General features: G+C 32.0%; 3 protein-coding genes across 3 annotated transcripts; 2 read left to right on the top strand and 1 right to left on the bottom strand.

The window, feature by feature from the left end:
* The first annotated feature begins 3,188 nt into the window (after positions 1-3,188).
* LOC134239922 (uncharacterized) lies at positions 3,189-5,944 on the top strand. Its single transcript, XM_062722054.1, has 2 exons — positions 3,189-5,207; positions 5,311-5,944. The coding sequence occupies exons 1-2, from the start codon at positions 3,457-3,459 to the stop codon at positions 5,492-5,494; spliced, it is 1,935 nt and encodes a 644-aa protein (XP_062578038.1). The 5' UTR covers positions 3,189-3,456; the 3' UTR covers positions 5,495-5,944.
* Positions 5,945-5,983: 39 nt separating this feature from the next.
* Positions 5,984-20,707, bottom strand: LOC134239923 (WD repeat-containing protein 5-like). Its single transcript, XM_062722055.1, has 10 exons — positions 20,430-20,707; positions 19,083-19,167; positions 12,685-12,829; positions 11,335-11,524; positions 10,913-11,021; positions 10,548-10,579; positions 9,683-9,782; positions 9,408-9,473; positions 8,669-8,761; positions 5,984-6,247 (listed from the first exon to the last, which is right to left on the bottom strand). Exons 1-10 carry the CDS (start codon positions 20,549-20,551, stop codon positions 6,113-6,115), a joined length of 1,077 nt encoding a protein of 358 aa, XP_062578039.1. The 5' UTR covers positions 20,552-20,707; the 3' UTR covers positions 5,984-6,112.
* Positions 20,708-20,875: 168 nt separating this feature from the next.
* LOC134239925 (N-lysine methyltransferase setd6-like) lies at positions 20,876-26,592 on the top strand. The gene is made up of 11 exons (XM_062722056.1): positions 20,876-21,065; positions 21,508-21,652; positions 22,144-22,279; positions 22,572-22,700; positions 22,933-23,188; positions 23,493-23,591; positions 23,911-24,006; positions 24,288-24,368; positions 25,356-25,458; positions 26,221-26,266; positions 26,429-26,592. The coding sequence occupies exons 1-11, from the start codon at positions 20,904-20,906 to the stop codon at positions 26,586-26,588; spliced, it is 1,413 nt and encodes a 470-aa protein (XP_062578040.1). The 5' UTR covers positions 20,876-20,903; the 3' UTR covers positions 26,589-26,592.
* The last annotated feature ends 1,369 nt before the right edge of the window (positions 26,593-27,961 follow it).

The following is a 27,961-nucleotide window of genomic DNA, read 5'->3' on the forward strand; positions in this document are numbered from 1 at the left end:
TGCATATATTGAAAATTGGTGGAACGTTTAAGCTTCGGTCAACATTCTAAAACTCAAAATAATTTCAGAAATTTGAATTGTTAAGTGTTACACGGACCAAGCTTCAGTCATACAGTCTAAATATTATTTTACACTAAAATGTTTGAGTTTACGCAATTATAGTTATTTTTTAGATTTAGTTAATTAGTGTCCGATTTTCAGAAAATAATTGTTATTGTGTAGGTTTTAAACCATAAACAAAAAGGGTCACTAAGGAGGCTATTTCAATTAACTTACCTTGCTTTTCAATATACATTTATAAGTACTTAGGTAGCACTGTAGCTATTACCTCGTCGGAAGAAGCTTTAAGAGTGTATATTCAATAACATTTTGTATATTTCACACTATGAATAAATTCAGCTTGCATAAAATATTCGAATTTCAATGATTTTAAATAAAATGTGTAGATAATAAACAGTAATTATTCTCAAAAGTTTATTTAAACAATACAAAGTATTAGTAGAGCCTTGACAGATCTCTGATGACAAAGTGGGAACAGAGGCCATAAAGGAGCAAACATCCCATGCCCACAAATCACACCTTCTGTACTTTTTGTTATTATCTCGTAAACAAAAAGTTCGTAGACAATATAAAGTGAAAATAATGGTCTAAAAATGGATATTAAAAAGTTAGTTAACATTCAACTAAATGGCAGATTGTTTTGGCAATCACGGTCATTGTATCGACCATAAAACTGCAGAATTTTGAATTTAAACAAAACTGTTGATTTGTTTGTAACAATTTTAACTTATTTTACAATTATATCTAGTATCGTTTTACAAATTGCTCGTAATAGAACATTCTCTTGGGTATCGAATTTACTTCGATAGATAATTCCATATGCGCGAGATTAGGTATATATGTATTGTCATATAGAGATAACTCCATATGCAGGTGATTATGTATATACTGTCATATAAGTATTTGAAATTTATTTTTCATAGAGTTATGTTCTCAATTTTGTCACTGCTGTATAATAAGAGTATAATTTAAAAAAAAAAAGCTGAGCTTGAGCAGGGTTGATGAAATGCAGGTGACATCAACTTATCTGTCAGTTTAAAAACTGATCGTATATGGGCACCATATGGAGATGATGATGGAACACTACTAAATAAACTAGTGCTAATTGTAACGGAGACCGTTACGGATGTTCCCCAAACGCTCCCCAATTCCCTTTTGGTGCCATATTCCCTGTAAGCTTCATTAAATAAGACAAATTCTATGCATTTGAGGTTTTAACAACGTTTAGTAAACCCAGAAGTGTACCAATTTCATTCAAATTTTAGCATTGCACGCATGCGCATGTGAATGCATTTGCGTAATGACTATATCATCTTGTCTACACAATCTATATATTTTAATACACTAAATATTAATGTATTTAATCCAAAATCATTAAAAATACGCTCATTCAAATGTATTTTTGATTTTACTCATTTCACGTGCACGCACGTGCATATATTAGCATGGTGACCATACCTTCTTGTAGAAGTCAATTACATCTATCTACGGTCTAAATCCCACCCCGTTTGGGTGAAAAGCAAGGGAGTTATAACTGTTTAAAGTTTCAGCAAATCAGATTGCATCGCACGTACACACACGTTCATGGATGTGCATGGTGACCATACCATCTTGTCGAAGTCTGTTATATATATCTATGTTCCAAATCCCATCCTGTTTGGTTGAAAACCAAGGGAGTTATAGCTATTTAAAGTTTCAGCCAATCAGATTGCAACGCACGTGCATACACGTGTTTTCATGATAATTGCTATATATCATGTTGTAGGATATCGTAATGCAAAGCTATGATAAAAATTTCAAAGGATTTCGTCAAAAAACAAGAAAAATATTGAGACTTAAGTTTCAGCCAATCAGAGCAAAGCGCACGTGCATGCGCGTGAGATCTTGCTATTTTGACCATGCATCTTGTCTATACTACTAATATATCCTTACATTATGAGTTTCAAACCATTTCATCAAAAAATAGAAAAGTTTAGTCAATATACCTTATATTTGCCATTTAACGTGTTGCACGTGCTTGCTCTTGCAAGCACGTGCGCGCAAAATGACCTTCGTTCGGCAAATCTACATAACATCCCTAGTGACCCTAAAAAGGTTTTACCTAAGTCGGATGTATAGTTTACAAGATCACTCGCGGACAAAATTTTCCCAGGAAGAAAAATAATAATAATAATAAGAAACAGAGTAAAAACAATATGTTCCCCAACTTCGTTTGGGGAACATAATTAAGGAAATTGAAGACGGAAAAGAAGCCATCCCATTTGTCACGCAGTATAGTAATTAGTTTGATATTATGTTTATAGTCAATAAAACATCCAATTATGAAACAGACCCTCTATTTGTTTAATTTCAAGTTCATATGGATATATTGAGTCGACATGTAAATGACCTATTGTTAATAGATAAATAAACCGTCGCTGATACATGTACACGTATATCTAAATGGTGAGTAGGATTAGTACTGTAAATTTTATTTTGTATAAACAATATTTGTGACTTCTACTCGCCATGAAAAGTTCAGAAACTTATAATCTCAACAAAGTTTTTTTTTTCTCCCATACTTATAAAATATTTTGAAAATAGTAACTTCCAGAAGCAGTGACATAGACAATTTTTTCTTCTTATTTAAATGAAATCAGTTAAGTCAGAAAAAAAGAAACAAATTTCAAGATAGAGAGAACGTTCCGTATTTCAAAAATGTGTTTGGGAGTTTTTTATGTTGGTAATGATGAGAAATAAAATAAATTGCTTCCAGTCATAAAAAAAACATATCTATACATTAGACTGACCCCATAAAAATTTTAATTCTTTCATTTATAATGATCGTGTTAAATACCAAAACAATTTTTACACAGAGCTAAACATAACACTAAGAAATGTAAAATTATTTTTGGGTATGGCGTCTAAAACGTTGTATTATTACACTTTTTTGTTATTCCTGTTCAAAGAAATTATTATTCTACAGATACATATGCGTGCATATCCTCTTTCCTGTTAAAACTGTAGAGGATGTAGCTGAGAGGTCAAAATCTCAACAAAACTTATTTTTTTTACTTAAAACAACATTTATAAAGCTGTCTCTTTGTCTTGTCTCCATTTTGTTTGTAAATAATATCAGACAATAAACAATAAAAAAAAATATCCCTTTTTCCAGAACAGCGGACATCCGCATTTTATCACTATATCCGACCGGCAAAATGGTCTTATCGCCGTTCCTCAGTATATTCTCAAAAATCCTGCTTAATAATATAAAAGCTGTAAAAGTAGTGACGACTTCTTGAAGTAGATTTTCTGCATTTACATTTCATTAGACTAAACGAAATATTACCATCCGAAGACCCATGATTGCTCTCTGTGCTACGTCTGAACACCAGTGAACTTGCTGCGACGAACAATATGAAAACGACTGAATTTTCACTTGAAACTTCTACTTTGCACTCGGAAATAACTGATTCATTAGAGATGCCGCATTCCTCAGATGCGGAAGAGCATTTCACGGAATCTTTGGACATGTCTACAGTGAATAGCATCATTGATGATTCAACAACAAACACAGCATCTTTGGACATGTCTACAGTGAATAGCATCATTGATGATTCAACAACAAACACAGCATCTTTGGACATGTCTACAGTGAATAGCACCATTGATGAATCAACGATAAACACAAAATTTATGGACAGGTCTACAGTGAATAGCACCATTGATGAATTAACAATTAACACAGAATCTTTGGATATGTCTATAGTAAATAGCGCCATTGATGAATCAACAATAAATACAGAATTTTTGGACATGTCTACAGTGAACAGCATCATTGATGATTCAAACAAAAACTTGAGAATACTTTCAACTGCAACCATGCCTACAAGTGATACCGGTATTTATAAAGCACAAGAATCCTCTACTGCAAATTTGCTTCGATCGTCAGGTAAATCAACACCCATGCCCTTTATAGGGGATACTAGCAGGACTGAGCCAATAGAACATTCTTCAGCGCCTATCATTCAAGTCACCGAACCTAAAATTAACTCGGTAACCAAAGTTATAGCTGCAACGGACACAGCCTGGTCCAAAAATGAAAAAGCTATAGAAGACAAACTTTCAGATAATCAAAACGAGGTTACGACAACAGAATTATCCCCAGAGTTCAAGAAATTCTCATTATTAACATCAGCTTTGTCTGAAAACGTACCTGAAACTACTAATACAGACTTTCAGCAAGGTTCCATGGAGTCAACAACAGTTCTTAACAACAAGACGACACATTTAGTCAAAGGCATTACCACTGAATTTATAAACAAATTTAATGAATTGCAGCATGGAACCATATCCTTAGATGAAAAAATTGAACCCTCTTCTGAAAATTTGCCTGAATTATCCACTGAATCTCCGAAGACCATTGGTTGGAATGAGGCAAAAGAAAATTCCTCTAGTTTATTGGAAGGAATGGTCACAGAATCTATACCAACTTTGCTAAACAGGGAAGTAGCTTCTAATTCCGTCACAATCAAGCCCATCATGAAATCTTCTGAAGCAGAAAATGGAAATTTTGTTTCTAAAATACAAACCATGTCCCCACTCGTGTCTTTGGAGTCAGATTCGGAAGAATTATTAGAAACTGGTGTTTGGTCCACATTGAATATTGATTCCTCAGGAAACTTTGCTGAGACCACAGAACAGGGTACAGATCAAAGAGTTTCCATCTATCAAACAGCGGAAGAAAATACCTCTGAAGAATCTGGGATGAGTTCAGAATCTGGATTAAATTCAGGTGACATTGACGATGATGAGTTCCCTACATTACAACCTACAAAAATGGAACACGGGAAAACTAGTAGAACTAACACCAAATTCCAATTCAAGTCTACAACTTTAGGGTTTAACAGGGAGTCACCCAAAATGCCAGGAAAAGACACCTTCACCTTCAAGAGTCCTAGGTATCCATCACTACCAAATGTTACTTATAGGACCAGCAAAACAACTAGAACAACTACTAAAAACCCCGACCCCAATGAGAGAGTTACCCGCAGGTTTCTTCCAGGTGAACGTTCCCAAATGGATACTCGCATATTGGCAGGGGTGTTGGGACCACTAGTAGTATTATTTATAATCATCGCAATTCTGGGTTTTGTATACTATAGAAAGTGAGTATATTTTCTATCTAAATGTAAAACAAATTATAAACATTTTTTGTTGGAATTTTGAAAGATGGAGCTTGAAAAATCTTCTTTTTTTTTTATATTTAAGGAAGAAGAAAATGAGAACATACACAATAAGTGATGTGGAATCTACTTCAAGAAGAGTTGAAGGAGAAGGTTATGAAGAGATAAATACATTTAGAAATACTTCTCGTCAAAAACGATCTGGTCTCGAACCTGTAACACCTGATGGCCATACCCCATTAAATTTAGATAAGGGGACAAAATTGTAGATTAACAGAATATAGTTACACCATCAAGATACTTTCACCTATGTTTGATATAATTTGAATATGCCAATCTTTTAGGCCCACCCAAGTTGAGAGCTCAAGAAAGCTTTTTTGATCTAATTTTGTCATGTTCATCTGTCAGTGTATCTTTTAACTTTTCAAATTTTATACTTCATCTAATGTACCAATGGGCCAGTCTGAACAAAAGTTACCATATAAAAGAATCCTTCTTGTATGGAGAGGATATTTACAGGTATTACATTACATAAAGTTGAATGCATGACAATGGACCAAGTTCTAGATTGTTCATCTTACATGTTATTCTCTATTGAAAAGTTGATGGCTCATTTTGATACTCCCCTCAAGTTGAGGGGGAGCATTTAAATGTATACAGACAATATAAAAATATCAATTTTTATATACAAATAAATTTTAATGGTATAAAGAAAAAGAATCATGTACATAACCAATACAGTAAAAAGTTATATTTTTACATGTTTACAAGGTGTATCACATTAATAAAATGCTCAATATCATTTCAAAATCATCAAGTTTATGTTCAAATATCACCTGAATGTCATAACATGTTGGATACATGTAAATAAACCATAGAACTGAGTTTTAGCTGATTTTCTTTTCACTGCGCACCAGATAAATATTGTTGCTACTTCCTATGGCCACCAGGGGGCTGTTGCCATGGCCATCATTATCGATGCAATATACGCCCTGTGGAAGTTCACATAAATGCCCAGTTGTCTGCAATGAAATTAATTATTTTAATTCCTCAACTTTATAAATATATAGAGTCTTTTGAAGATTGTGTTATCATACTTCTGCTATTAATATTACACTATATAAAATGAATATCAAAAAGAAACCATCTATCAATTTACTGAAAAAATATGAAAACTGCTCCCAATAAAACCATTGCTACTTCTATAATTATACAGGGAAAGGAAGATGATTTATTAATGTTGAAAAGTGGAGAAAACAGTGCGCAAAAAATCTTGTGCCATAAATTGCACATTTTTTGCATTACAGGATCTGTAGCGTTATGGTCAAATAATAATTTATAAAACCATAATGCTACATGTTACATATATTTAATGTTCTCTTAATAATAGCTTCATATGGTACTTACATTTGATATTCTGTTATCAGTTCTAAATGAGTTAAGTTTCCTTGTCAGTTCCATGCAATACTTACATTTAATGATTCCCTATCAGTTCTACATGGTACTTTTATTATTAAATGATCAGGAATTTTGGTGCTCTCTGATTGGTCTAGACGCCTTTTCCTGAGATGTACCTCAGAGTGAGTTCACCTCATATGAGGTTTATTTGGTTTTTCCCTCTTGACCAACCATATATTTGCTTACAGCTTTTTCGACCAATCAGATTGCGTATTTCAAAGCATGTGTCGGTGTGAATGTAAATATGTCAGACACCAGTTCCAAGGCATTTAAACGCTTTTGAAAGAAAATGGTTGAGTATTTATTGTTTATTTAATAATACTGTTTTACATCTTTAACTACTAGATGTTAAGCTGTTGAAGTATAACAATATGTGAAAAGTGTTGTTACACTTTGCATTTTATTATGAGTGTTTACATTTGATGGAGACAAGAACAAAGTGTCAAAAGTGTTGTAAAATTCCTGATCATTTAATAAAACGGTCCTTATAGTCACGAGTAGACCAAATTCAAAAGTCAATAATTGTATAATGTTCACCTATCATATCTACATGGTACAGTGGAGCCTCATTTATCCGGACACTTTGGTTCCTAGTCAATTTGTCCAGATATGTGAAGCATCCGGATACCTGAATCACCAGTTAAACAAAACAATATAACATTTAAAAATTCCGTCCCGATGAAAAAGTGTCCGGATACTGAAGCATCCAGATATCTGGGGTCCGGATATCTGAAGGTCCACTGTACTTACAGTTAATGTTCCCCTATTATTTCTGTATTATACTTACATTTAATGTTCTCCTATCAGTTCTATATGGTACTTATGTACATTTAATGTTCCCCTATCAGTTCTATATTGTCCTTACATTTAATGTTCCCCTATCAGTTCTACATGGTACTTACATTTAATGTTCCCCTATCATTTCTACATGGTACTTACATTTAATGTTCCCCTATCAGTTCTACATGGTACTTACATTTAATGTTCTCCTATCAGTTCTACATGGTACTTACATTTAATGTTCCCCTATCAGTTCTACATGGTACTTACATTTAATGTTCCCCTATCAGTTCTACATGGTACTTACATTTAATGTTCCCCTATGATTTCTACATGGTACTTACATTTAATGTTCCCCTATCATTTCTACATGGTACTTACGTACATTTAATGTTCTCCTATCAGTTCTACATGGTACTTACGTACATTTAATGTTCCCCTATCATTTCTATATTGTCCTTACATTTAATGTTCCAGTTCTACATGGTACTTACATTTAATGTTCTACATGGTACTTACATTTAATGTTCCCCTATCAGTTCTACATGGTACTTACATTTAATGTTCCCCTATCATTTCTACATGGTACTTCCTAGGGCTGGGTATTGGAAAGAGATTTCGTATTGCGATATATTGCGATATTTTTAACCGTATTGCGATATGTATTGCAATATTTTCAATGTAAAAAATGGCATTTTCTTACTATATGTACTTTAATTTACATTCAGAATTTACATAACTGTGATAAGTAACCAACACGAAGAAAAAAAAATCTTGTTGATTTCATTTAAGTTATGCTCTTAAATGTTCCCACAAAACAACTTCTGTCTTACTGTTTGTCTTAATAACAAACTTTCATGTCCTTTTTTTATATTTAATCATTTTGATGTCAAAAATTCCTTAATCTAAGTATATTGCCAATATATCGATATTACAAAATCGTATTGCGGTACGATATTTTTTGTCTTTGTATTGCAATATATTGAAATATCGATATTATTGCCCAGCCCTAGTACTTCCATTTAATGTTCATTATCAGTTCTACATGGTGCTTACATTTAATGTTCCCTTATCAGTTCTTTAGTGGTACTTACATTTAATGTTCCCCTATCAGTTCTACATGGTACTTACATTTAATGTTCCCCTATCATTTCTACATGGTACTTACATTTAATGTTCCCCTATCAGTTCTACATGGTACTTACATTTAATGTTCCCCTATCAATAACTCTGGCCATGTTCATGTCCGATCCTCCACAAATGATGTTTTCCTTTCCCAGCCATTGGCAACAGTATAGCTGCAAACAAATGTAACAACGTAGTTATACATGTATTGTCACTTTATATAAAGGTTCTTAATCTTTTTGCTCACTCATATAAAATGTTGCTTTAACACAAATGATTTTCAAAAACAAATGTTTTCTATAAGTAAAATGCAAACAGTTTTAGCACAGCTTGTGTGGCCAAATTACCAGGTAGTCAAAAGAGAAAACTGAACTTGATTAATTTATAACTAAGAGTTATCTCTCTTATCAGAGTAACGATGAACCTTAAATCACATTGTAACACCTAAATGGACCACTTAATACATTTACTGTATCACTTGTCAATTGATACAGAAAAATATCCTGTATGTGTACTTAAAATAGCGGGCTTCATATTTTAGTGGCTTTTGCGCAAACAACTTTAGGATGCATTAATTCTTGAATACCGCTAAGACTTTATTTTCAAATAAAATATACAGCATGAACATGTGTAGCAGTAATTCATGATTACACCAACAACCCCATATCCATTGATTGCGCTAAATTTTGAATACACCAAATTATGTACACATACAGTATGTGTTATATTGTAAGTCATACATTGAAATAACAGAATGCACAACAGCTCTGACATCTATATAAGAATTTCATATACATCATGTACAAGTAATGATCTCACCAAACTGTCATTCATAGGCTCTGGAGGAACATCCTTTATTTTCTCAGCACTAGCAAAATCCCAGATCTACAGTGTAATGCAAACTTCATTTCAATGAGTAATTATTTCAAAAGATGAATCTAAATTTTATACTATTTGTTATCAAAATGACCTTTTTTTAGGCAAATCCTAACATCAGCCTTAAGCCAGTAAAAGTCTGCTCCATTGCGATCGATATGAACTTAGACACTGAGTGTGAATATAATTACATCATAACTAGTTATTGTCATATGTACCTGAAGTACGTCGGTTTTCCTCCAGGACCCGGTTAGGATGTGGTTGTGAATTGGGTCGATGTCTAAGGCTTCCCCACAGATGTGTGGTCCACTGATCAGTCTGGAAGGGAATAAACATATAGAATTAAAACAGAATGAGCACTACATATGTAAGCTACACTAATAATCTAAAGGGAAACTAATTTATAACATATAGAAATATAACAGAATGATGACAACAGTGTGTGGTCCACTAATCAGTCTAAGGGAACTGATTTATAATATACATGTATAGAACTATATACCGTATAAGTGAAAATTTTAGCGAGACGGAAATTGAGTGAAATATCCACAAAAATTGATATTTTATTTTTAAGATAAGTAATTTTAGCGATTATAAAATGCTCAATTAAGAAGCCATTACAAATAAAATGCAATTAAAATTTAGCAATACTGTAGAAGTACTTTTTTCCGTGTGGTATTAATTTACGCTATGTACACGGTCACAGATTTTACGTGGAAATTTGTCCAAGTGTACTTAATATAAATGTAAGACATATAGTTACAGTCGAGAAAATCCACGTAATTTTCTCCCCGCAGATTAAACAGAAAATGAGATTCCGATGAATTATGACCCTGTGGTAAAAAGTACATCTACAGTATTCAATTTTAGCGATCTTAGCACCCTCGTTAATAATGCCAAAATTAAATCCTTACTAAAAATTCTACTTATATGGTATAACAGAATTATGACAACCAGATGAGTGGTCTACTAACCACAACATAAGAACCATCTATTTCAACACTTTTAGCTTTGAATGATGAAGAATTAGATTGAAATTGCTTTTATCAGCACTCTACACAAACTACTGAAGGATATGCTTACCTTATTGACTGTTTTTGTCGATCGTCCCAAAACTGAAATGAGAGAGAATTATTTTAATAAATTAATTAAACTGTATCATAATTTAATATAAAGCTTTGATTTCAATGTTACACGTCTATGGCAGAATGGAATGATGTCAAATATAGTACTAGTAATTAAATAACTTATTAATATAAAACTTTGATCAAAATAGCTTTTAATGAATAAATAAATATGTTTTGGTTCAGATATTACTGTACAAGAAAGTACATACTTGATCAAAGTACATTTAAGACAGAAATATTTTATTATATATTTTCAATTATCTAAATCAAGTATTTCCTAGTAAAATATGATTTAAATTTCTCCAATAAACTGACACTCACATGCACTGTGTTATCCCAGCCTCCTGAGATGAAGACGTGAGGGAAGTTAGGATGATACTGGGCTGCAAACACTCGGAAATGATGACCATCCATCTTATCTCGAGAATCACTGCAAAACATATATCTCAAATTTTTCGTACTAATTTAAAATTAAAAAAGTCAACAAACTAAAAGGATTCTTTTTTTCTTGGGAATAAAGAGATAATTATGTTAATTATAAACATCTGTTAGAAAATCTTGAAAAGCATTGTGTAAAGTATATTTTTACAAAAAAAAATTTTATGAAAATAACATATTGAAATATCTTTTGCATGATGAGTGATTGGGAATGGAGAACGAGAGAATTATTTTCAAAACTACTTTTTCTTGCCGAAGGGGGGAGGTTAATATTTTTCCTTTTGTATTGCAATTATTTTGCATACCTTGGTTCCAGCGTATTGATCCTCTTTTTTGTGTCTTCGTCGTACACATGGATTTGTGGACTGTCACCGGTAGTCAGAAATCTGCTGCCGTCTGGACTTAGAGCTAGATTTAGTGTTTGTCGGACTTCGTTGATCGTATGCAGACATTTCCCTGATGTGTAATGCCAAAATTTGACTAAACCTGATGCATCTGCAAAATTTTATCACATGATAAAAATATTACATGTATATGTATATATATATATACATCAAAAGTTTGTGTAAGATTTCTTTTGACAATTATTAAAACTTTGAACTTCATAACCTTCATTTGTGAAATGTGTATGCCAAGTATAAAGTCACTGTCCTTAAGTATATAAGTTCAAAGATTAAAGTAAGGATCTGCAAGAATTCAAATTAAGCAGCTAAAAAGTGAGTGTAATTATTAAGACAAAAAAGTTCATGATTAAATAGATACTGTAAACGTGGTTATTTTGACGAGTTGAAAAATTGACGATTTTTTGTTTACCAAAATTGGAGTAATGTATATGTATATATATACATCAAAAGTTTGTGTAAGATTTCTTTTGACAATTATTAAAACTTTGAACTTCATAACCTTCATTTGTGAAATGTGTATGCCAAGTATAAAGTAAACTGTCCTTCACTATGTATATAAATTCAAAAGAAATTAAAGATTAAAGTAAGGAAAAGCCGTGAAAGAATTCAAATTAAGCAGCTATGTATATAAAAAGTGAGTGTAATTATCAAGACAAAAAAGTTCATGATTAAATAGATATGTCAGACTGTCACAGTAATTAAATCATAAGAGCAATACATCCTGGATTTTTTTTAATACAAAGACATATAACAAATTTTCACACCCTTTAATTAATTTTTTTTCTTACTGACAATAGACTGGTTGAAAAATGATTGTGGGCTGTCGCCAGATTAAAATTTTACCCTCTCTGATACGAATAATGCCTTTTTCAATGCCCACCCATGTTACATGTTAAATTTCATTTTTAAAAATAGGATTTACTGTATGTAATTATATTACACTTAAATATAAAGGTGTCTTAATAATTCAAAATGTGATTATATGTATCTATAAAATTATAAAGGAAAAAATGTTTGCTGCTCAAATTTCAAATCAATAAATCTTCCAAACAACTTCGAAATATACTTAAAATGGCCTTCTAAGAGTAAAAATTACCTGCTGGGCACAAAAAGAAGACAGAACTGTCAAATTTTATCCTTGCATATTGAAAACTAAAAATATGCAATTTTCTCTAATGTCATACCTCAAGCATGGTTCTGGATAGACTAAAATCTTAATAAGTCTTTGGTCTGGAGGATCTTAAGACTTACATGAGGCAATAAGAATGTGTGAATACTCGGGTTTTTCATCGGATGAGTATAGTCGGAATCGAATCTGAGTAACAGGCAGATGTTTCTTCTGAGTATCTGTGTCCTGGAGACTGTAGAGGCACTGGTATGTGGAAGGACTGTAGATCTATAAAATACAGCAGATGTTAGAGGCACTGGTATGTGGAAGGACTGTAGATCTGTACAATACAACAGATGTTAGAGGCACTGGTATGTGGAAGGACTGTTATCTATAAATACAACAGATGTTAAAGGCACTGGTATGTGGAAGGGCTGTAGATCTATAAAATACAACAGATGTTGGAGGCACTGGTAATTGTGTAAGACTGTAGATCTATAAAATACAACAGATGTTAAAGGCACTAGTATATGGAAGGACTGTTGATCTGTAAAATACAACAGATGTTAGAGGCACTGGTATGTGTAAGGACTGTAGATCTATAAAATACAACGAGTGTTAGAGGCACTGGTATGTGGAAGGACTGTTGATCTATAAAAATACAACAGAAGTAAGAGGCACTGGTATTTGGAAGGGCTGTAGATCGATAAAATACAACAGATGTTAGAGGCACTGGTATGTAGAAGGACTGTTGATCTATAAAATACAACAGATGTTAGAGGCACTGGTATGTGGAAGGACTGTTATCTATAAAATACAACAGATGTTAGAGGCACTGGTATGTAGGCACTGGTATGTGGAAGGACTGTAGATCTATAAAATACAACAGATGTTTGACAGTTAGAGGCACTGGTTTTTAAGTGAAAGGACTGTAGATCTGTAAAATACAACAGACAATTATATATTATTTGTCATGTTTAGGGCATACAATAAAGGCATTGTAAGTAGCCCACAATACAGGCTCTACAGTTCAGTATTACTACCTTCCGTCGTCCTAAAGGAAGAGGAAAAATAGTTGATGAAGTGTTTTATTTATAACACTTTTTAATTTTTCAAAAATAGCATATTTTACTAGGAATGTAAATTTGTGCAGGTTTTTCCCAAACTGAAGAACCTCATAAATAAGGCTTTATAGAATATGAACACAATTAACAAACATATAAAGAAAAATATTGAATATTCAATGGAATTAAAATTAAACTTAACCATTAAATCTATATATTATACAGTTTTTGTATTAGTTTGTACATGGCTGTGATTCAAAACTGCAGATCAAAATATTTACTGTTTATATCAACGAATAGTCGCATTTTGTCTATCAGCTGAAATTCTATTTACCTACACATCAAATGATCTAAGCAATTTAAAGAAGTAGTTGTTGAAATCCTTGGTACTTTTAACTCAAATTACAGCCTTTGTAAATTAATCAATTGTTGTATTCATTTACCGACTGTCAAATTTTGATAAATGCCGCAATATGAGCAATGCTAGCTGTGTGAGAACATACATTTATGTAGAGTACATGTACCTCAGCATAATAGATTTATTCTTGAACTGCTTCATATTGAGTTGCAATTATCAAAGATATCTTTCTTTTTTAAATTGCCCAAGACCAAAACATTCTTAAATGGCTTTAAACTGAGAGGTCTTCAAATGGTACAACATGTTTTTTTTCTTTTCTTTTTTATTTTTTTTTTTTTTTTTTTTTTACAGATCTCTATTTTGGAACATTTAATCAATGCACTCAGCAGGCTGTTCTTGTTCACCTTGTAGCCAGACAAAGCAAACAGTATGTTTTGTTTAGAATTAATTAAATCTTAATATACAATTATTATTATTCAACATAGTAGCATAAATATTTCAAGGCATTGTACAAGTAGCAAACTAATTTAATGCCTCTGATAGAGGGTGTTACTGACAAACAAAGAGAAGTGTGGAGTTTAACCTATTAAAACCAATGTTCATCATGGGTTGTACATTAACAAGTATTCTTTGAAAAACAATCAGTGGCATATATATTAGAAATGAGTATTTTTAGTTTTCCATATTCAAATAAAAGAGAATTTGATTAACAGAACTATATGAAGACTCCTTGGATAAAAGTACCGTATAAGCTGAAATTTTAGAAAGGATCTAATTTTGGCATTATTAGCGTCTGAGGGTGCTGAGATTGCTAAAACTGAAATCCACAAAAAATAAATTATACATATATATATTTGTTATAGGTTCTTTAGTGAGCGTTTTAAAATAGCTAAAATTACATTGCTAAAAATCAAATACCAAATTTTGCGTCTCGCTAAAATTTCCACTTATATGGTATAAGTTTATATCAGTGCATCACATTCTATCGAAAGTCCAAGGTATAGATTTGTTATTTTAACTTCTTCTTTAAACATAGGTAATCAGAGATTACAGAGCTCACCTCAATGAATGTTGTCTTTAAGTAAGGCAAAGTCACACAATTAACCAACAAAAAGTGTACATTCCAAAAATGAAAATATTTAAGAAATTTTGATCTGATACTTTGAACAGACCTACATAAAAAATTTAAACTAGTTCTTCTTCATGAAAATGTAATTAAAATCCAGCATCTGAAGCAAATTTGAGAGTTTTCATCTCTTGATGCAACGTTTGTGCAAGTTTGGTTTATACAATGTTATGTAAGCCTTATAGTTTTTTGGTATTAGATTTGCACTCATAACTTTTACCTGGTCTATTATCTGAAAAATGCATGTCGAATTCAGCATCCGAAGCAAGTCCATTAGTTTGCATCCTAAGATTTATCGTCCATGCAAGTTTGCTCATTATAGGGCTCATAGTTAATTGGAAATGAAACATGCATCAAAAACTAACATTTTTACTCATCCACAAAAAGTAGGTCAGATTCAGCATCCGAAGCAAGCCCAGTAGTATGCGTCCTTATATGTATTATCCATGCAAGTTTGGTCATTAAAGAATCATAGATACTTGGAAATGAATCATGCATTAACTTTAACCTATTCACTCAACCGGAAAATGTACGTCAGATTCAGCATCCGAAGCAATATTTCCTTAATGTATCATCCATGCAAGTTTGGTCAACATAGGGCTTATAATTACTTGGAAATGAAACCTGCACCAAAAACTTTAACCTGTTCACTCAACCGGAAAATGTAGGTCAGATTCAGCATCCAAAGCAAGCCTGGTAGTATGCATCCTTAGATGTATCATCCATGCAAGTTTGGTCAACATAGGGCTTATAGTTACTTGGAAATGAAACCTGCACCAAAAACTTTAACCTGTTCACTCAACCGGAAAAGTAGGTCATATATATCTGAAGCAAATAGTATGCATCCTTAGATGTATCATCCATGCAAGTTTGGTCAACATAGGTCTTATAGTTACTTGGAAATGAAACCTACACCAAAAACTTTAACCTGTTCACTCAACCGGAAAATGTAGGTCAGATTCAGCATCTGAAGCAAGCCCAATAGTATGCATCCTTAGATGTATCATCCATGCAAGTTTGGTCAACATAGGTCTTATAGTTACTTGGAAATGAAACCTGCACCAAAAACTTTAAATTCACAAAAAATAAATTATACATCCGATATATATATATTCCTTAGATGTATCATCCATGCAAGTTTGGTCAAAATAGGGCTTATAATTACATTGAAATGAAACCTAACCAAAAATGCACCAAAAATTTTGCTCCAAAAACATTAACCTGGTCATTCCTTTGCTGAAATTGCAGCATCTGAAACTTTATGGTGCAATGAAACACAAGTTTATATCATGCATGCATTCACATATAGGACTAGTTAAAAAGAAAAGTCCAAAAAACTTAACCTGGGACGCCAATAGACATTTGTTATTTTAACTCCCCCAACTTCGTTGAGGTTAAAAATGAAATAACAAATCTGTGCATCACATAGAAACTTCAAATTTCCTCTTTGAGTGTGGTAAGAATTGATTAAAATATGTCAAAACAGTTTTAAATTTTTGATAAGTTTTCATATTCTACTTAATAAATGGGCATTCATATTGCCAAACAAATATCTGAATGATCTATTTCTTCTGTGCCTACGTGACAAAAAGGTAGTCATTGTCAATGGATGTACCGGTATTGTAACCATATGACTGGCTGGTCCCAGCAAAGCAATCAGTGTTCAGCACAGTTCTGGTGCTGAAATTATGCTCTTAAAGCATGCTTTGTTTTAAAGAAAAAGAGGTTTCAAAATTGTATATGTAAATCAGGAAACATTTTTCCTGAATTAAAGCAATTTTTCACTGTAATCATGGGCCAATTTATAGCATAGATTTCTCCAATGTCAACAAAAATTTGCATAGATTCGAAATTAAAAGGGCTTAATGGTTGATCAATGTAATTTATGTTAAGTAAGCAGCTATTGAAAACTTTAAATTTTTACTGACAACATTGTGCTGGAGTTGGTTCTGTCTGACAAGACAAATTACAAGATAAGTGTTGACTTGGGATGTTTGTAAAGGAATTCTGGTTTGGGACCTCTAATGAAGACGCAAGGTTTTTCTAGAATTGCGTCTTACACTTGTCACCAAATTAAAAAAAACATTCTCTGGACTCGTACTGAAACTAGGTCACAATATCAAACATCTGTTATAGCTATTACGTGTTTTTTTTCTGTAAAAATATTTCACAATGTCTTTTCCTAACAGAAAATCCATGGTATCCCAAGAGAAGGCCAATGCAAAAAGAATTTGGAAAATACTAAAACACTTGAGTTGCATGAAAGCACTAGCTAATCCTAACATATGACAATATTAGTGGATCAACATAACAAAAACCTTATGATCTGGATCAATATTAACCTTAGCAAGCTTAAATTAGCCTTGTGTTTAAAAGGGTGTCAAAATGTTTCCATCTCTAATTACATTAAAGGACACTCTCAAACATGAAATATCTGCAGCCTCTCAAAACTAAATTGAAAAATCTCCACTTTAAATCCACTCAGAAATAATAGAAACTTTTAAATGATTTCTATTACAGTTCTTCCATTTTCATATAGAATTTTTGCACTTAAAATGATATAAAGAGTTTTTTTTGCCGTTTACAAACCTTAATTATGGATTTTTTTTTTTAAATACGTGTATCTAGAATGTTAAATTTGCATAGATTTAAAAGCATTAGGATACATCTATGTGAACTTTAAGAAGTCAAACAGACAGGAGAGTAAGATCTTAAAGGGTCTGCCAAGCATTTAATTTTGTAATTAAGTTGTCCAGACTGAAAACTAATCTCCGAGCCTATTTAAACATCCCAAAGAAAGTCACCCAAGCCGAAACAATAAACACATCACTCTGGCCAAATTTAAATTCTTATCTAAAAGATGGCACTGACAGATCTATGAATATTTTCTAGCTTGTTTTCAACATTTGGCCTCTAAAGTAAAACATAGTACACCATGTAATGATCCTCCTGTATTTCTTAAACTTCGATGAAACCTGAACTACAATGTACTTAGCAAATTTGCATCTATCTTTAACTCAAAACTATAATTTAATTTTACAATGTATTGAAAAGTATAATTTTAAAAGTTTATTTATTAATTTCATCTGGCAAGTTTACAAGATGATACTTTAATTAAAATAAAAATATTTACATGGCGACATGTTTACAACTTGCACAAAACTTCTAGTATATATTCTGGGAACATTTCATTTATTTATTGAGGAGGATGGCATTATGCCATCCATATTGACGTAATAACTGCAGTTTAAATATTAATAAAATATTTATTATAGCCATGTATATTTACTGTTTGAAAAACATTTTTTATTCAGCTGATAAAGTATGGCTTCATCAATCATGCTTTGCACTTAGAAAGATGAAAAAAAAATGTGAGTAATTGTTTCTGCCTTGAAAATTCTTAAAGCAATTGTACATAGAACCCACAAGGGTTGTATGAAATATTCATAGCTGTTTTCATTTAATGAACCCATTAAACAAATGACACTGTTGCTGTGATGTTAAAGTGAGGGACACCCCCTCAAGTAATCAATAACTATTTCTGAATGCTAATTAAAGCAATACTTCAATCCATAGCAATAAGTACAAGATAAGGTATTGTACATAGTTAAATGGTCTACAATAGCTTCATAAAAATGCAAAGAAGATGAAACATCTATTAACTTTACAGATGTCCATGAAGCTAAAGAAATACATAATCAATGAAAAATACAATATCTGACAGTTAGAAAATTTTGGAAATTTTCAATAAAATATCCCTAACTTGTACAGTGTTGTAGATTTATTGTTTTTGCTAGACTTGAGTACAAGAAGACTGCACTGTCATGTACATTCTAACAGATGCATTCCTTATTGGCCTATTTAATTACCATGACATATCCAACCAGCTTAAAAGAAATCTTGTATTAAAAAACATCGATTTACTGGATGCATACACATTTTATAACAAAAGGCTAATCTAGCATACAATACACAGTAATATAAAGCTTCTACCTTGACAGAGCCATCAATTAGACCCACAGCTAAGTGTTGTCCATCTGGACTAAATCTACAGCACATCACATCTGTGTTACAGTCACTACAAACAAGAATCAAAGACATGTAAATGCAGAAGACAGTACTATACAGACATGGAAAAATGCATTATACATACTAACTTTCATAATTATATAATCTATGTGCTAAATCTATCATTAATCATATATAATTTAGGTTAATTAATATAAAGAATTGACAATAGTTTGTCTTGCAAATAGCTATCATCAATCAGAGGAGAACTACACAAAATACACATACTTTGTTTAACTAAATTTGTGTGCAGCTTGTGTAGTGCTTTATGATGCAGTTATTGAAAGAAACATGAAATATTAGTCTTTCTCACAGAGAATGAATTTTTTTTTTTTTAATTGACTTTAAACACAAACAATAAATATACATTGGTTACACATTGTATGGCTGGGAGAGTTAAAACATTACAATTTTACTATATTTTATCCATTGAATAAACAAAAAATATGAAATACACAAAAAAATCACACAAATATGATAAAATTGATGCCATTCTTTTCAATTAAAGTATATTTTTAGAGTGTAATTTATGCCATTTTGTAAATATACTGGGAAAAAGATTTCATAGTCAAGAATCCAATGTTAATGTTTTGATACAGAGATTTAAAATACTTTTGAGAACTTATAGCAAGAAATGTTATTAGACTTTTAAGTTTCATCAAAACAATGCAAATGTAATCTTTTTAATTCCTTTGCTACTTGTTATCAATGTGATGATAGTAAATATAACACGTCCAGAGTTATCAAGAAGATTTGGTTCTTGCAGAATGCTAAACTTAAAAGAAACAAAAAAAGTAATCTTATCTATAATTAAAAATTACACTTGCTCCATACTATATTTTATCCATTACAGTTTATACTGTGCCTCATACAGTTTAAGAGGGCAGATCAACATTACAAATGTAAGTTGTGTATAAGTTTTTGATGGGTACAACAGCGCTCACCCCAATAGTCACACCATATAAAACATATTATGTGAGTTTGCATCAAAATGCAAGTTAAAAACATTGAAGTACTACAAATGATAAAAAAATTTTCCCTTAAAGCCAAACTACTGATTCTATATTCATTACAAATGTTGATATTTTTTTCATGTTTTGATGTGTTAATTAATTAATTAATTTTGCGCAGTGAATTTATGTAAAAGGACTAATTTTTAAAACACAAAATAAGATAAAAGAAAAATTAGACCTAATTGGGGAATATAAACGTTGTAACCGCCTTATACTTTAATTTTTATTGTTTAAAACCTTTAACAACAAGAAAACTTACAGTGTACCAATCAGTTTAAGGTTTCCCTCTAAATAAGGTCCAGTACGCGCGTTTTCACTAAAGTCTACAGATTCTGTGGCATTTGAAACCACGCTTGTCCGTCGGTTGTTAACAATGAACATGATGTTGTGTTTATGTCCGTCAAAACATTAGTATTTGGAGAGAAACAGTCGTCTGCTCCCTCTTATATTCCTTGCTCCTGCTTGCCTTCTTGGTTGGCTATGTAAACTAAGCAGTTCCGCACTGAAGGCAAAAATTCCTGAAGACTAATTAAATTAAATCGGATAAAAACGTAAACGTATTTGTCAAACAAATACAAATAAACGTCAAAATAAAGCTTGATTGATATTAAAGAATTTAATATTAAATCATAAACGTGCAAAACAAATATTTTAAATCAATATCAGTCGTTTGTGCTTTGAGGATGTTAAAGATATTCATAAACAGAAATCTTCGGTTAAAGGAGATTTAAAAATGGCAACTCCAGCAAAGAAACCACGTGATGAAAATACACCAAATCTTGATCAAAACAAAAATGACAATGTGTACGCAGATGATAAATCTAACTGCAAAAAGAGGGCAGATGCATTTCTCAAGTGGTTTTCTTCTAATGCTGATAATTTTTTCAATGAAAAGGTAGTAAACTTTGAAATAGTTCAAATACTGCTGTGAATAGTGTTATACCGAATTTTCTCGTACGAATGTTTTTTCCTCCAATAATATTGAATATAACTCAAACAATTTTAGTCTGTGTTAAATAATTAAAATACAGACTAGTTGATTATAGATTAAGCAGGGGTAGCTGTCAGCCTAGCATGTCATGCTAATCACAGAATAAAGTTCTGCCATTCAGCAAATATTGAAAGTCTATACTGAAAGTGACTGAATGGCAAAACTTAAAGTACAATGAAGGTGTATCCAAAGTATAACTTTACATGAAATACAAACACTGCTTATACATGTATCATAAACAATAAAATTGAGAATTCAAATGCCTCACATGTAATTTTTCAATAAGTAAAAATAAATTGCACAATTAAGAAGATTATGTCATTGTTATTTATTGAAATTATTGTAGGTAACCATTGGACCAGATGGCTCCTGTGCTCAGAATGGCATGGTGGCTCTTAGTGACATAAAAGAAGGAGAATGTCTTTTTCAAATTTCCAGAAAAATTCTTCTTCATCCAAAAACATGCAGTATTTCAGAATTACTTGAAAAAGGTAAAATGGTATTTAGCATACATATTGCATGATACCATACATTGCAACTTTAACTTTCTCAAATTTTTTAATAAAGATATAAATAAGCCATTTGTTATCTTATTTAAAAGGCTTTAAGCACAAAAGGGTTTCAAGAGCTTGTCTGCTCTTATCAATGCAAATGTAAAAATGGAGCAGAGAATGGAAATTGTTTAAGTTCTAATGCTCAATACTTGCAATATGTACATATGTATGATTGTATCATGTTCTCAAGATAATCCCTTTCCTCATGCATGCTTCACTTTTTTTGTTCAAAATTGATCTGTCCTGCATTGTTTAAAATATCTGATTATGTTTTAAAGTTAAATAATACAGTATTACATATACTTGGTATAAACCACTTTCAAATGATGGATAAAATTGTTGGGTGTTTCAAAGAGTTTCTGTCTGACAACATTAAAACTAGATGTCATGTTGTAGAGCTGTACAGATATAGATCTTCTCTGTTTTAGACCCTGTTAACAGTGAGAGTGGATGGTCAGAACTGTTGATTTGTATGATGCATGAATACAAAGCCCAGAAGTCCCAGTGGAAAAGCTACTTTGATGTGTTACCAGAATCGGTGGATTTACCAATGTTTTGGACAAAGTAAGATTTAGACAGCAATTCATTAAAATTATTTGAATTTGTGTAGCTGTCATGTCAAAACACTGTACCCTTTCAGGGAAAATATTCTTTCTTTCTTATAGAAATGGATTTCTGCGATACAAATCTTAATTGATTTCACTAGATAGTTCCATTCTGTATTATTAATACCTGGTAATAGAATTTGGCTGAAATATCAGTCATTGATTTTAGGCCTGTTCATTAAGATGATTAGACATTAATTATCAATAATTATCATATGATGATAATTTTTTTGTGTATTATTTATAAACAGAGAAGAGAGGGAGCAGCTACTGACAGGGACAGGAGTTGTGGAAGCAGTGAACCGTGACATTGAAAAAATTCATAAAGAATTCCAATCAATTGTCTCCCCTTACATAAAAAAGCACAAAGACATCATCAGGTCTGGATCACACAGAGGCTTTAACAATTTGTAATTTCTATTAAGCGATTTTTGCGGAGAGGAGTGTGTTCGCTAAATGTTTGTATATCAACATTTATATCCAAATTTACTAGTGAATAATATATCTAACTCTTAAATTTCATAGTTTACAATGTCTGTAAAAGTTTGAACAACTCCTACTATGAATAGCAACAGTTATCTTAAAAATTTTGTTGATATTATTTTGTTGAAGTCCAGGATGTGACGACATAGATTTATACAAGAGGATGGTGTCATATGTAATGGCATACAGTTTCACAGAGCCACCAAAGGACGATGACAGTGATGATTTTACAGAGGAGGAAGAAGAAGAGAAGTCAATCATTTACATGGTCCCCATGGCTGATATGCTGAACCACATAGCCAAGAACAATGCTCATCTGTCTTTTAAACCTGACTGCTTAGAAATGGTGTCTACTAGGGCAATTACCAAGGCAAGGGAGTTAAATGTTAATTAAAATATTTTTTGATGAATACTCTTAAATAAACTGGTAGAACAAACCATTATATAATTCTGCTAAGGCAAAAAAAAATTAATTTCTTGGTTCTCAGGCCCTCCCTCATCTCTTCCAAGGGTGCCTCATTGACCCTTTTTATTGCTAAACCAATAAAATAAAAACACCAAATCACCTCCCTCATTATTTTTTGAGATTTTGTACAATGTAAAAAGCTGCCTCATCATGTTTTGGGGGCAATAAAAAGTAAAAAAAAATTCCTCCCTCCCTCATCATATTTCTTGAAAAAAGGCCTGAGAACCAAGGAATTAACTTTGCATGGCCTAACTGGCATCTACTGCATCTACTCCACATGTATGGATTCTCAGAAGCTTATCCCGAAAACTACTTTGACACAGTAAGAACGACTCGACGTTCTTTGTTGGGATGTTTATTACATTCATACTTAGTAGTACAGTTGAACTTTGGTATCTCGAATACCAATATCTGATATGTTGAAGTGAATTGGAAGTCCTATTAACCAATTATATTCTTTAAGTATTTTACCCTTGATATCTTGAATCATCAGATACCTCAAAGTTTTTGTTCAGTCCCATCAAGTTCGAGATAATGGAGATTTAACTGTACATGTAATTTTACACTGAATCATCCATTCATATTGAAGCAATTTTGGAAGTGTTAAGATTACTTTTACATTGTTATTTTTTGATTTGCAGGTAGACATACCTCTGGACACTGTTCTAGACATTGCTGAAGAGGAAGCAGAAAACAAAGACTTCGCAAAACAGAAATCTACTTTCTTTAAACAAAAGGTACCATACTACATGTATGTCCACCAAGAATTCTTATCTTACTATCACTTTAATGTGGTCAAAGTAATTTAAAGGAATTTTTAAGTGGTAGCATTAAAAAAAAGACGTAAAAGGTTTCTGATGTTAGCAGATTCTTATAAGATAGAATTATTTACTCATAAACATTTTTAACTGTTGAACCAATTTGCCACTTATATTGCTAGTTCATACATTCCTTATCAAAGGATTTGAATTGAGCAAAGAAGTGTGACAGTTAAACAAACAATTTGTTTTTTACGTAGCTTATGGAGGATTTGATTGGTGACGTGGTGGTGGGAGCGAGTGGGATTTTAACAGACGACAGATTGTTCATGGTGTTAAAGGTCAGCCTTTGATGATTGTTACGCAATCATTGATTGGATCACTCTACGAAGGGGCTTTTAAAACGAGATTTATGAATTCTTTGTAATGTAATATCAAAATAAGCTTACCAGAGATAAAGGTTTTTGTGTTAAATAGCTAGAGTTTTTTTGATTTTTTTTTTTTTGATTTTGAGAAACAAGAATTTTAGTCTATGGATTATTTTACTAACTAGAAAGAGCGTTCTTTAAAAGTTTTCTTACATGGAAAAAATTCAAGTTTACTTCTTGACTTTTGTATTGAAATAATAAATGGCTAAAGTGTGCTTTGAAAAATAGAAGCTGCAGATATATAGGTTGATGGTCTGAAAAAAATTTTTATAGACAATAACGAAACCTTAAAATTTTCAGACTAGAAAGCAATAGAAATGACACCAAGTTTTAAAAAAATAATACAGTTATTGATTCAACACTTTGGATTAAAATGAAAAATATCCTCTAAAATCATTACATAAACTGAATGAAAATTAAATAGAATTTTCACATACTGTGAAATCACTACTTTTGTGGAGGTTTAATTTTCATTGTTTTCTAAGTATTGAGAGACCATCAAATTCATGACCACCACGAAATGTAAAATTCAATATGCATTATTAATCAACACTTCTCCAACCACAAAATCAAATCTCCAAATATCAATAATATTTTCTCAAACCTCAAAAAGTTTCCCCCATGAAAATATGTGATTTTACAGTAGTTTTATAGGGTCAATTTGTTTGTGTTTTTTAAAAAAAATATTAGTTTGTTGAGACTTAATTGCAGATCTCGTGTGTTGAGTTGTTTTGCATTTTGTAGAGGATATAAATTTGTGGGTCTCTTAATATAACAAAACAATAAATATTGTACTCACATGAAAATTTAAATTCACAGTAAAATACCCATGGTATTTATTACTGTGAAAATCATTTCATATAATCTATGTCTATTTTTCCTTTAAATTGTCTCTACCAGGTGATGGAGATGACCCCATCACAGTTCGCTATTTATGAGGAGGAGTGTGAGGAGGGCTGGGAGGAGGATCTAGAAGAGGACACATCTGCCCTCGCAGACTTTGGTAAGTACATGTATGTGTTAGACTTCAGTAAGTAGAACCTGGAAGAGGACACATCTGCCCTCGCAGACTTTGGTAAGTACATGTACTAGTATGTAGTGTCAGTCAGACTTCAGTAAGGCCAAAAAAAAAATAATAATCTCATTTCCTGCTACCAGCCTGAAAGAAATAGGGTAGGTAGGTAGGAAAATTATTTTATTTTTTATTTTGTTTTATTTTTTCAAGAGATATGAACTAATACAAAACCAAATTAAACATGTCATAGGTCAATATTTTCCTTTAAAATTAAATTCCATGTCTTTTGATGCACACCTTAAGTGTTATTTTATGAAAGTTCACATTTAAAACATAGAATTTCATGAAATACCACTTAAATACCCCAGTGTATATTTTTCCAGTTTTGGAACATGAAATACCTGATTTTTTTTCTCCAAAGCTGAAAAAAACTTTAGGGTCGGGTACAAAAATATAGGGTAGGTTGGGTAACAGGAAACAAACTGCCCTTGCAGACTTTGGTAAGTACATGTATGAGTATACAGTGTCAGGCTTCAGTAAGTAGGAGCAGGAAGAGGACACATCTGCCCTCGCAGACTTTGGTAAATAGCTGGGGTATGAGGTTCATGTGTTGAATGTGTTTAAAGGGAGAAAACTCTCTCATTTTCAGCTAATAGTGACTTCCACTTTGAAAGCATTTCACAATATAATACAGTATACAAGATAGAATCTGTGGTTCAGTGCTATACAAAAAGTTTATTTCTTCTGCAGATAAAATGAAAGATCTGAGCCAATCTTGGAAAACTATCATCTCCAGGTATGAAAAAAAAAGCTAATCACTTAGAAAAAAAGTCAGATCTGCCATGATTTGAAACTAACTATTGTTAATATTAGGCAAATTGAAATTATTAATGCACTATAATTTCCATCAAACTGAGAACATATACTGACGAGTTTTTTCCTGTATACAATGTTATAGGTCAGCCTCTTCCTGTTTAAGACGGTACACTTCCAGTCTACAGGAGGATGAGGAGAAGTTAAAGCAGATCAAGAACCTTAACTCACGGCAGCAATATTCACTTTATCTGTGTTATGGACAGAAAATGTTACTACAGAAATTAATAAATGCATGCAAATAAAATACTATTGTGTTAAAAGTCTTGTTAGTGTACTTCAAATTTTCCTGGCCATGTTTTCAGTTTTACATGTGTATACATGTAAGAAATGGGCTCATGCATCCTCTGGAGCATGGAGAGAATAATGGACTTTTGCAAGGAGCGCTGAAAATAATTAGTTTTTTCAAAGCACAAATAAGTTGTACTTGAAGAAAATGACAACTCCCGTCATCACAAGTTAGTGCTTCTAACACCATAAATATGACCACTATCAAGATTTTCTTATCCATTATCGATTCTGTACAGCCGTACTTGATACAGGTTTACATCTCAAGTAAACCGTCAACTCTAAAAGTCAGTGCTTCTCGCAAAAGTCCACTAGTAAGTAAGTACAACTGACATGGAATCTTGAATTCTTGGATGTCTTTTTTTTTCTCAGTTCCTTCAAGTTGGAGATAATGAGGTTTGACTGTAGAAGTAGAGACAGATTTTTGTAGATTAGGTGCAAATTCACTATATGACAATTTTGGCCCCACTTTGGAGGAAGAATCACAGAAAAGAAACACCATATTGGTAGAGGGTCATTCAAATCATGCATTCCATTTAACTCCTAGATTTGCAGGACCCTAATCGTGTACTTCTGTTCAAACTGAATGAAGACAACTGGTCAAGTACCGTTGAATCAAATAGAACTGTAGACTTCATAGGGGTCATTGTTCATGGCCAACCAAAATTTTTCTGGTTCATTGCCATTGTGTTGGTTTTTTTTCTGTGAGTAACACTTATAAGATTTAATAAATAATACCTTGATATAAGCCATTTATGGGAATGCAAATTCTTTGGTTAAGAATGACTCACAAAAACCATGAACAATGATGATTCCTCGGTATACAAAGTGCTCAAGAAGAAGTTATGTTCACATGTTATAAGATGAAGATCTACACCTAATTGACACAAGGTAACCTAAAAATCAGTTTTACTCTCACTATGTTACCAGACATTAACTTATCAAAAAGAATATTCATGTTGTACTATTTATTTTCTCGTAACAAGGACAAATCTGCAAATTAAATTAATTTCAAAGAGAAATGACTGCATGAATTAGAAATGTAGGCAAAATAAATGAACAATTGGTATATAGGTACATGTAAATGTACATTGAACTAATTATACAAAAACATTTTAATATCAAGGCCACAAAAAAATTTAAAAACAGTAAAACCGAAGGCATGAATATCTTTTGTTCCATAAAATGACTATAATCTTCTTGTGTTCTGTACCATATTTCTGTTAATTAAATTATACTGTAAAATAAACATTCACATAGCTACCAGAACATTCCAGTAGGTTTATTATTATAAATACAGAACACACACAAACTTCTTGAATGAACAACC

This window comes from Saccostrea cucullata, unplaced genomic scaffold, assembly GCF_032062105.1.
Source record: "Saccostrea cucullata isolate Sc308-1 unplaced genomic scaffold, CSIRO_AGI_Scuc_v1 ctg1112, whole genome shotgun sequence".
In the NCBI taxonomy this organism is placed as follows: Eukaryota; Metazoa; Mollusca; class Bivalvia; order Ostreida; family Ostreidae; genus Saccostrea; species Saccostrea cuccullata.

What these genes read in the sequence shown, in the direction of transcription:
- LOC134239922 (XM_062722054.1), top strand. Translation starts at nt 3,457, where the DNA reads ATGAAAACGACTGAATTTTCACTTGAAACTTCTACTTTGCACTCGGAA. An exon ending in GGTTTTGTATACTATAGAAA is followed by an intron (nt 5,208 to 5,310) that starts GTGAGTATATTT and finishes TTTATATTTAAG; the next exon opens with GAAGAAGAAAATGAGAACAT.
- LOC134239923 (XM_062722055.1), bottom strand. Translation starts at nt 20,551, where the DNA reads ATGTTCATTGTTAACAACCGACGGACAAGCGTGGTTTCAAATGCCACA. An exon ending in CTTAAACTGATTGGTACACT is followed by an intron (nt 19,168 to 20,429) that starts GTAAGTTTTCTT and finishes TCTTGTTTGTAG; the next exon opens with TGACTGTAACACAGATGTGA. An exon ending in TTGATAGGGGAACATTAAAT is followed by an intron (nt 6,248 to 8,668) that starts GTAAGTACCATG and finishes ATTTCATTGCAG; the next exon opens with ACAACTGGGCATTTATGTGA.
- LOC134239925 (XM_062722056.1), top strand. Translation starts at nt 20,904, where the DNA reads ATGGCAACTCCAGCAAAGAAACCACGTGATGAAAATACACCAAATCTT. An exon ending in AAGCACAAAGACATCATCAG is followed by an intron (nt 22,701 to 22,932) that starts GTCTGGATCACA and finishes ATTTTGTTGAAG; the next exon opens with TCCAGGATGTGACGACATAG. An exon ending in TGGAAAACTATCATCTCCAG is followed by an intron (nt 26,267 to 26,428) that starts GTATGAAAAAAA and finishes ACAATGTTATAG; the next exon opens with GTCAGCCTCTTCCTGTTTAA.